This window comes from Pempheris klunzingeri, chromosome 12, assembly GCF_042242105.1.
Source record: "Pempheris klunzingeri isolate RE-2024b chromosome 12, fPemKlu1.hap1, whole genome shotgun sequence".
Lineage (NCBI taxonomy): Eukaryota > Metazoa > Chordata > Actinopteri > Acropomatiformes > Pempheridae > Pempheris > Pempheris klunzingeri.
In genome coordinates this window covers 8,961,862-8,971,928 of record NC_092023.1, presented here as the reverse complement: position 1 = coordinate 8,971,928, position 10,067 = coordinate 8,961,862, and the positions used below count along the sequence as shown (strand labels likewise).

Genomic DNA, 10,067 nt, shown 5'->3' with positions numbered 1-10,067 from the left:
TTGAGAGGGTCAACAAACACGTCAGTATACGTCCACAGGAAATAAATATCAAAAGCAAAATTCACAGAAATCCATCTGTTAATTTTCCAAATACAAAAGTTTCTCAGCATTAGTCAAAGAAGAATTTTGACCAGACAGTGTCTCTAGAGAAAAGGCTGTGGGGGAAATCAAATGGAAATATCTGAGAAGTTTATCTATTATTTAGCCTAGCCACTGATACAAATGGGGTGGACAAATTAACAGAAACGCCCACCAGTATAACAAAGTAGGCCACAGTTCATTACATCCTTCAACATAGCCATACAGTTGAATGTACACCTCTCTAAACAGTTTCAACAAAAAGTGAACATTATAACCTGAAGGTAGGAGTGTTTGCAGGGCTGTTGTATTAGACTACATTAGTTTTAGCTCGTAGGTGTAACTCATTAACTAGCATCTGAGTGTATAAACTGCTGGTTGAAGAGGATGCTAGTACCATAACACTCGATTGCATGTCGTTGCCATATAGCAACGATTACTTTATCTAATTTTTACTAAAAGGCAGTAATATAAAATCCATATTTTACTTTTTAGTTGCGAAAAAGGTGGTCCTTTACTATGTTAGGACAAGTAATTGTATAGATCAAATCACTACTCAATTCTGGTTGAATGTCTTTTTTCCATGGAGACGTGACCCTAAGAAGGTCTCTAACTGTTCAATATTCAGGCAAAATTCTCTGAAAAGAAACACTGAAATAATATCTGGGGGTAAGTTAACTTGTAACTTTCATAATCAAAACCAATTTAGATGTGATACTTTTTTTTGTAAAGTGGTAAAATTGATTTGCTGCCATATGACAGCTACGTGCATTGAGCGAAGCCTCCGGACAGGCACAGGCTGCACTCTGGACCTGAGCCTGGCCCTCTCCCAGAGAGGCAGTCTCTTGTACTATCAGGCTACTCTGGCACTATGTTTACAGCTTTTGATTAGGTTTAAAAAGGAAAAAAGATTATTTTTATTCATATTTTGTAATCATAGACATTTTGTAAGTGTAAAGTATAATCTATAAATTACTTTATCAGAAACCACAGTTTTAACAGAAGGCACTGCGATATTCCACCCAAACTATACATTGGCCGACTTTTGTATTATATTATATTGTATTATATTATATTATATTATATTAATTTCAAGGTGTGATGCACAATTCCACAACAGCTTATTGCTGCTGTATGGCAACAATTTACCAACAACTTACCTTCATTTTTTTTTTCAATTTCCATTTTTAAGCAATTTTAAGCAATAAAAACGCATTAAACATTTTTTAATCATGTTTGAATAATAATTCATGCAACAGAAGGTTAATTATTTCTTCGCTTGACATAGAGTAATGTTCCTCAAAAAAGAAAAATGGAGTCAGGCAGGCCCTGCTCCGACCGGCGGACTCCGCCCTCACATTTACAGCAGTACACCTCGTTCCTCCTCTCCAGTGCTCCTCTGTCACCTCCAGTGGCACCAATATCTCTGAGGTGAGTCCAATGAGGCCTGTTTGGCTGAAATAATGTCTGACACTGTGGAGGGCGACGATGAAGTCCACTTTCTACGAACGGTGAGTCCGCCATCTTTACCGTTAAACTTAACGGCTAATGCTTGGAGAGGCCATGCTAGCAAAGCTAACAAAATTAGCTCCAATTAGTAACTTAAGCTAGCTCGTTGGATGGGAGCCAGTGAGTAACAGCTCACATTTTTATGTTTAAAAAGAGCTTGAATCATATTTCAAAGGTAACATTTTGTTTGTGTAGGTGCAAGTTAGAGTTTTGGGATGCACAAAATAGCTGTTTAATGTGTAAACTCAATGTTTAGCCACTGCAGTCTAATTAAATCTGACCACTTTTTTAAAAAATGAACCCCAACCTAAGGAGCTTCAGGATATTTAATTCCACTGTTTTACCACCTCAGTTTTATTATCGCCTCCTTTTTAGTGGCCTGTTGTTGCTTTTTTTGATTAACATAATAATTTAATATCAAGTAGTATTAAGTAGGGATCTGTCAAAAACAGTCTTGACCTTATGATGCACGGCCCAAGGCTTTCAATTAAAAGTTGGTAATTTCATGTTCTTTTACCAATACTGTGTTATTTATAGGTATAAATGACATAATTAAATGACATAATATGTATACAGTAATATCAATAATATTTAATTCTCTAATTTGCATTACTTTTTGTGCACAGCTCCCAGCAGCCGTTTTTTTTTTAGTCACTGACGGTAAAGGAAGCCCACAAAGGGCCTTTTTCCTCTTCACTGCAAGATGCTATCTTTATTCCCCAGTTTCACGTTGTCTCACAGCTTGTTATCTTTGCCCTATGATAAGGGCATGTCACAGCCAGAGTGTCTGGTGTGGATATGAGACACATGCACATACTCACACAGGCAGTGATGCAGATGGTTACTCAACCCGGTATTCAGATTGGGGGCAAAGTCATTTTGCAAGATCGATCCACAGTATGAAATTACAATGTGGCCATCTGTCATACATTATTACATTAAATGCAAGGTTTCTCTCAGGAAATTGTTCAGCTGAGATGGGAAACCACCCAGATCCTGAAGAATCTTGATTGAATGAGTTTGTAGACGACAGCAGGCGGCAACATAATTGCCACACGGGTCAAATACATGGCATTTGTGAAGAACAAAAACATCTCAGCTTTTTGTCCCAGAAGTTCCAAATCTAGAGTTTTTAAAGCCTCTTACAGTTAACATGCGTTTGCTATTGCCAGGGCTTTGGACATTTGGATGAAGTCTCATAGAGTGCTGAATTTTCACTTATCAAATGTACCTTGAAGAAGAACTGAGTCCTCTTGCCATCTGAATGCCACACAGTGCCTCAGTGCTGGATAGTGTGTTTGACTGATTGCAGAGTACCGCTGATATGAGAAGTGGAAAGTTGGGTGAATCAGGGGTCAGACAGTGCAGTATCTTCCCAATATGGAGGTGTGCAGCCTGGGTACGGAGAGGTGTTGGTGCTTCTGGGTGGACTTTGGAGACCAGTCGCCTGTTGTCCCTCTCTGCAGTTCCTTAAATAGATGTGAAAAGCTTAATTCCTTTAACGTGCTCCATTTGGCATTTAAAAGAAGATAAGATAAATTTTAGGTGACAGAGATCTACTGTACATGCATTTACAGTAGGGCTAGATCATGTCTCACTGATACCTAAGCAGAGCAACACACTTACATTTATTTTTAGGGGCACTTGTCCCTCTAAGTTTTAACAATCAGGGATAAAAACAAAAATGTGCATTAAAAACATACTCTGTGCACAAGTTACAATGGCAAGAAATCACTTAAGAATTTCGAAATTAACAGTGTCCATGATACCTAACCTGAATGCATCACTTTTTATTATTTAATTCTTATGATGCATTGTAATTATGGTTGATGTTTGACAGCACTTAATCCGGTCTACATCAATTTTTGGGCTTAGATGCTTAATGTGGATACTAAAATACATGTTCATAATTGCAGAAAACATGACATGTTGATTAAATATGTATCTGGCATACTGAAACAACAGCAGCCTAATCTACTACTTTGGCACACCTTATTTTTCACTTCAACTTTCTCCAAACACTGGGAGTCCTCCCTCAAAAGCATTAAGCTGATAAGATTAAATGATGTCCCGTATATGATATGAATGATCAGAGAATGAAACGTCATACCATAGACAAAGTCAAAATTCCTCACAGTTGGAGCACTTCTACTGTTTGGATGAGCATGAAACTCTCCTTGTTAAACCATCAGTACAAAAGATTGAGAACTGTTTGAAAAAATCTGATTCTTTGATTAAAAAGTGGATGGCAGCGGAGGATGAAGCAAGTAAGTAATTTAGTATTAAGACGTGTCCACCATGCCAAAAAGGACAGAACATGATTACTCACAATGTTGATTGTAACATCACTTTGGATAGTCCTGTGCTTCTCTGTTACATGATATCAAAGGCAGAGTTTAAAGAAACTGTGAATACAGAGTGGTGGAAAAAACACTTCCAGCGCAGGGAAATTCATACTATCACTGAATGTTGGGTCACCATATCTGTTAACCCCCCTAAAATAATTGTATTCATATTAAATTCAGTAGAGAGTTGTAGGGAGCCTTGGGCTAAAAGCTGTTTTAGAACCTTTTTCAGGGAATACTCAGTGCTTGATTGTTATTTTTTATGTTTTTTTGGCATTATGAAGTTCTATAATGTACCAGCTTTTGTCTTTGCAAACAAATCAGTCCAATCTTGATCTGCAATCACCCTTCAAATGTGTTGCTTTCTTAGTATGTGGGAATCTTATGCACATGAAGGTGTTCGCTTACGGCTGTGATCTATGTGTGTGTGTTTTTGTCAGGGAGATGAGGTGGTTTTGCAAAGTACCTTCACCTCTCAGGAGGAACATGTGAAGCTCTGTCTTGCTGCCGAGGGATTTGGCAACAGACTGTGCAGGCTTGAATCCACCTCTAACTGCAAGGTAAAGTGTCACCGTCAACTGTGGTCACACTTCATCATTTTTATGTGGAGTAATAAAAGAGAGCTGTGCAAAAATTTACAGTTTCTCATAATTTAGTCTGTACAGAAATATTGCATCCTTTTGTATGTTTAACAACAAGATGTATGGTTATCAAACATTTAAACTATACTATCAAGAATGTATAAGTACAAGTTATAAAAGTCTCTACACGTGTTAATGAGTTGTGTCTGAACAGTATGTAGTTGTAAAGTATCTAAAAGTTTATTTTCTCATAGTCTCCTGCTCTTAATTCACCTCTTAATTAACTTTTTTCCCCTAATAATTCATGTATTTGTCTTTCTTTGTGTGTACCAGACCCCCCTTTTCTCCCCACTTTGGACTGCCCAGTTTCCTGCTTGCTGTGACACATGTCTTTATATTTCTAACAGAATGTGCCACCAGACTTGTCTGTTTGCGGCTTCGTCCTGGCCCAGTGTCTCTCTGTCAGAGCCCTACAGGAGATGCTGGCCAACAGTGAGCACCTGGCTGCAGAGGTGAGAGTCCTCTCTTCTCTTCTTCCAATGCATCTCAGCGCTCATGAAACAAACATCATAACTACTAGCTGTTACAGTATGAATGGGATTTAATTAGCATAAATATTGAATTGGAATTTTAAGATACTACAACACTTTCAAAATATTTCCAAAACATTGCAGCCACAGTAAGTTGCAAGGTTAAACATCATATCATCCTCATTCGCAATGATAAGTAAAATGCATGTTATTGTACTTAACTGTAGTATTCTGTAAACTGTTGATGAGTATACAGAAGGAAGAAGAGATGATTTGAGAGGGATTTGGGCTGTATTTACTCATCTGGAGCAACAAGGTTAACACAATCTTGTAACACTGACAAAGACGCTATTGTGAATTTCGAACAGCTGGTGCTGACAAAGAAGAAGCAAACTAAATGAAGCACACATTTTATGTTGAGTGTTTTTTTAATTTGCTTTATGTTTATATATGATAATTCTTTTTTCATTTAGTCTTTGTTTCTGTTTATTTCCTTTTTGAGTTTATTCACTTTTCACACCACTATTATTGTGTTTACTCATACTATGAGTTCTGCAACGCTGTGATTTCACAGGTGGGAGCTGGAGGAAGCCATCGCACCCTTCTGTATGGCCAGGCAGTGTTGTTCCTGCACTCGTACAGTGGCATGGTGAGTCATCTTGATATACTACAGATAGAAATCAGAAGGTTTAAGTCTTATTTTACTAAAAGGTGTATCATTGTTTTTCAGATTTGATCTCTGAAATATATATGTATTGTTTTTTCACACACAGTATCTCAGCTGCTTGGCTTCATCCCACTCTTCGACTGACAAGCTGGCTTTTGATGTTGGTCTGCAAGAAGATAAAGCAGGTATTGTGTTGCTGAATCATTTCAAACAGGTGAAAATTGTAATTGGTATTTTTTTCTTGTTTAATTTCTTTTTTATGATAATACTATTTTGTTATGTAAACTCATGTATACTTGTGTATATTCTGTGTGTGCTGCTCAGGTGAGACATGTTGGTGGACCGTCCACCCAGCATCCAGACAGAGGTCGGAGGGTGAGAAAGTGCGTGTTGGAGATGACCTCATACTGGTCAGTGTGTCCTCGGAGAGATATTTGGTGAGTCAGTAAATGAGTGAATTTTTTTTTATTCTTGGATGACAAAAATAATCTGCTTTGAATATTTCAATCTATTTCAATTGCCAAACGGTCTAACCCCATCTTTTCTTTAAAGAAATAATAAATGACTACTTATAAAACATTTGAAGTTGGTTAGCTGAATGTGTTCTTTTGCATTTCTTCCTCATCTAAACTTTCCAGAATCAGAAACTACCATTTATGTCATTGGTTTAATTGCCTTTGATTTAACTTGATTAACGTGATCTTGCTGCCTGTGATGAGTTGATAGCATAATTGTTTATGATAACAACTATTGCCGTAGGAAAATCAGAAGCTGTATTACTCTTGATTAGCCCTTTTGTTATTGGCATTTTTGTTATTAGCATTTTGTTTCTTCCCAGCACCTGTCCTTTGGCACAGCATTTGACAACAAAAGCTTGAGTGACAGCCTGATTGTTAATGCAGCCTTCCAGCAGACTCTCTGGAGTGTTGCTCCCATCTGCTCTGGAGGTGGAGTTGCTCAAGGCAAGTTTCCTTTGTTTTTTTTTTTTCTTTCTAAGCACATAAAAAAAAACAAAAAAAACTATCAATCCCTAAAATGATATAATCCAACTGAATGTTGTGTCCAAGAAATATGAGAAGGGGTAATCCAGCTATAAGTGATTTCCCTTTTTTTTTTTCTTCTTTTTTTACAAACTGGCGATGAGTCAGAATCAGGTTGAGTGTTCAAATGCCTTCAAATGCCATTTACTATGAAGTGTAACCTCTGTGCTATTTCACTTGGAGTAGTTGCCCTTGTTTAGGTATCAGTTACAGCCAACAAATGGGCTTTTTCAAGGATGTAGTAAAATGCCTTTTTCATTGGAGATTACAGGTGTCTTTGGTTCTAATTCTAGGATACCTGAAGGGTGGTGACACTTTGCGGCTACTCCACAGCCACAGTGACGCATGTCTGACTATTCCGTCCAGAGAGCAGGGAGAGGAGCTGCAAAGGTTAGTTGAAAACACCTCTCATGTTGGCTTGGCAGTGCATCCTTTACTTCTGTGCTCATGTCTTTTTGCTTAATCTAGGGTAATGCATTATGAGATGGGATCAGTCTCCAGCCATGCCCGCTCTCTCTGGAGGCTGGAGATTCTGCGTGTTGTGTAAGTACACATGGGATGTGGGGATACACACACTTGCACATTTTAACTAATATTTAGTCTCATATAAATGACTAGTGTTTTAAGCTTATTGTTTGAAAACACCATCAAAGTTTGAAAATATTTATATTGTTTTATTTTTTTTTTTATCTTATGGAGAAATAAGAAAATAATGTACACATACATTCATTAGGCTGTAGCTAAGACCATAGAGGGAGTATTATGTTACCAAGACTGCTGCTGGTCACCTCCAGAGCGGGGTGTCTCTTTCTGCTGTTTTTGCACACAAAGGCTGGGTTGTGTGTTCCCTGCTTGCTGCCCTGCTGTTTCAACAATAAATCGGAAAACTAAATTTTGTGGACTGTTCAGTTTCTGTCAAAGGAAATCAAAAGCAACAGAAAACACAATGCTCAAGGGCGGCTGTGGCGCAGAGTTAGAGTGGGTTGTCCATCAATAGCTCGCCCACCATAGCTTCAGTGTCTGAATGTGTATAAAAGAATAATCTCCTCTAATTTAGATGCCTCACATATGAATGATGTGTAAATGAGGATGTAATGTAAAAACACTTTGAGTAGTTGAAATTGACTAGAACGGCGCTATACTAATACAGACCATTTACCATCTTGATGCTCCTCAGTTGGAGCGGTAGGCATACATGCTGGGGTCAGCCTTTCCGACTGTGCCATATGACAACTGGGAGGTACTTGGGTCTTACAGAGGAGAAGGGCCTGCATCTGGTTGACCGGGACAAGGCTGACGTCAACACCACCTCCTTCTGCTTTCGATCGTCGAAGGTCAGGAGTCAAATGAAAATACACTGAACTTTTTTTTTTTAAGGCTTCTGTGATAAAGTCTTAATTCAAAAGTATGGAATCAGATTTGTTTCAAAAGTTTCAAGCAAAACTTATTAAAAGTCAATCAAAATAAATGGATTTGAGAGAGAAAAAAATGAACTCAAGCTAAAAATTATAACCTTCAAAATAGTCAATTCAAACAAACAGGGGAACAACCTCCGGGTCACAGCTGTGTCGCTCAAAAACTCAACAGCCAATAGGAACGCGCCCTTGAAAGAGCCCGCCCACACGATAGGTTCAAAACTCAAACAAAGAATCTGGCAGCGCAAACGAAAAAGCAAGAAGCGTAACCAAAAGAGAGAGAGGGCGAGAGCAAAACTACATCCTTGAACAAAATAAAAGACAGTTAATTGTTTTCAAGAGACATTTTTTATTTTGAAGGTTATAATTTTTTGCTTGAGTTCATTTTTTTTCTCTCTCAAATCCATTTATTTTCATTGACTTTTAATAAGTTTTGCTTGAAACTTTTGAAACAAATCTGATTCCATACAAAAGCTGAAGGTCATTTGTGTAATACAGTTTTCAAGTTATGATCAGTTCAGTGTATTATCAGAGAAACCCATTTGTGATAATATAACAGTATTTTTTTTTTTTTTTTTGGTAGGAGAAGCTTGACACTGGTACGAAGAGTAATGCCGATGGCATGGGGGTCCCAGAGATCAAGTATGGAGACTCCATTTGTTATGTTCAGCATGTAGACTCTGGGCTCTGGCTCACCTACCAAGCTATTGATGCCAAATCGACACGGATGGGAGTGGCTCAGCGAAGGGTAAACCTTGAGATAGAAATTATTATTATTATTGTTATAGAATCATTATTCATTAAGGAAATTGTTCATTTTCTATACCGACTATCTTGCATCAATGTGGAATGTTAAAATTTACTGAATTGCGCTTAAACATACTGAAAAGGTCAGTAGGAAATCATTGTAAATGATGTGTTTCCAGGCCATCTTGCACAGTGAGGGTCATATGGACGATGGGCTGACGCTGTCCCGATCTCAGAGAGCAGAATATCACACTGCTAGACTCATCCGGAGTGCTATTCTCCTCTTCACTAGTTTTATCAGGTACTCTACAATGTCTTTCAGTATATATCTTGTCCTTAGACTCTTTTTAAGGATAACATGGCATAATTATCATAGAAAATTGCAAGGGCCATTCATACCGGTCAATTTCTAACCTTCTGCAAACCAACGTCTTTTAACAATAGCAAAAAGATTTGGAAGTCTGGTATTGCTGAGAAACTAATCATCTCTATGACATAATGCTGCATTATACTAAACCCACCTTTTCTTTAGGAAACTGGGTGATGTCAGTCAACAAGGGAACCTCACGTCAGTCAGCCTGCCAATGGAGATAGTGACACATAGTCTGCAGGATCTAATCAACTATTTTCAGCCTCCACCAGAGCGGCTAACCCGGGAAGCTAAACAGAACATCATGAAAGCGCTAAAGAATCGGCAGAACATGTTTCAGGAAGAGGTAAATCTATATGTGTGAAAGGGTAAATTGGTCCTACATGTGATATATTTGTCACGGTTTCATAAGTTTTCTTCTTTTTTGCTTTTCTTCTCAGGGTGTGATAGATTTGGTCCTAGATTGTATTGACCATCTACACCAATATAGTGCTTCTCATTTTGCTGAGTGTGCTCAGAGTGACAGAGGAGAGTGGGAGACCATACTCAACCATTTCTATGAGCTATTGGGTGAGAATTAGCACTCCACTTCATGACTCACATGCCACTTTCTCATTTTCAATACCACACCATTGATTATCTACTGACACAGATATCCAATGGATACAATTTTTTTCCTCCTTGATATCTATTAAGCTGTTAATAATCAAGTTAAATGCCTTTTGCTTGAAATACCTGTCTTAAGGATGATCCATAAATTTAATTCTGCCGTTTTGCATGAAATA

General features: G+C 38.0%; 1 protein-coding gene across 1 annotated transcript in view; it reads left to right on the top strand.

The window, feature by feature from the left end:
- Positions 1-1,541: 1,541 nt before the first annotated feature.
- ryr2b (ryanodine receptor 2b (cardiac)) overlaps positions 1,542-10,067 on the top strand; it is a 61,951-nt gene continuing 53,425 nt past the window's right edge. The window contains exons 1-14 of the mRNA XM_070840611.1: positions 1,542-1,589; positions 4,373-4,492; positions 4,921-5,025; positions 5,618-5,692; positions 5,817-5,895; positions 6,035-6,147; positions 6,549-6,672; positions 7,044-7,140; positions 7,219-7,293; positions 7,928-8,084; positions 8,749-8,913; positions 9,092-9,213; positions 9,463-9,628; positions 9,723-9,852. Of these exons, the coding sequence (XP_070696712.1) occupies positions 1,542-1,589; positions 4,373-4,492; positions 4,921-5,025; positions 5,618-5,692; positions 5,817-5,895; positions 6,035-6,147; positions 6,549-6,672; positions 7,044-7,140; positions 7,219-7,293; positions 7,928-8,084; positions 8,749-8,913; positions 9,092-9,213; positions 9,463-9,628; positions 9,723-9,852 (1,576 nt within the window). The remainder of the gene's footprint in view (positions 1,590-4,372; positions 4,493-4,920; positions 5,026-5,617; positions 5,693-5,816; positions 5,896-6,034; positions 6,148-6,548; positions 6,673-7,043; positions 7,141-7,218; positions 7,294-7,927; positions 8,085-8,748; positions 8,914-9,091; positions 9,214-9,462; positions 9,629-9,722; positions 9,853-10,067) is intronic.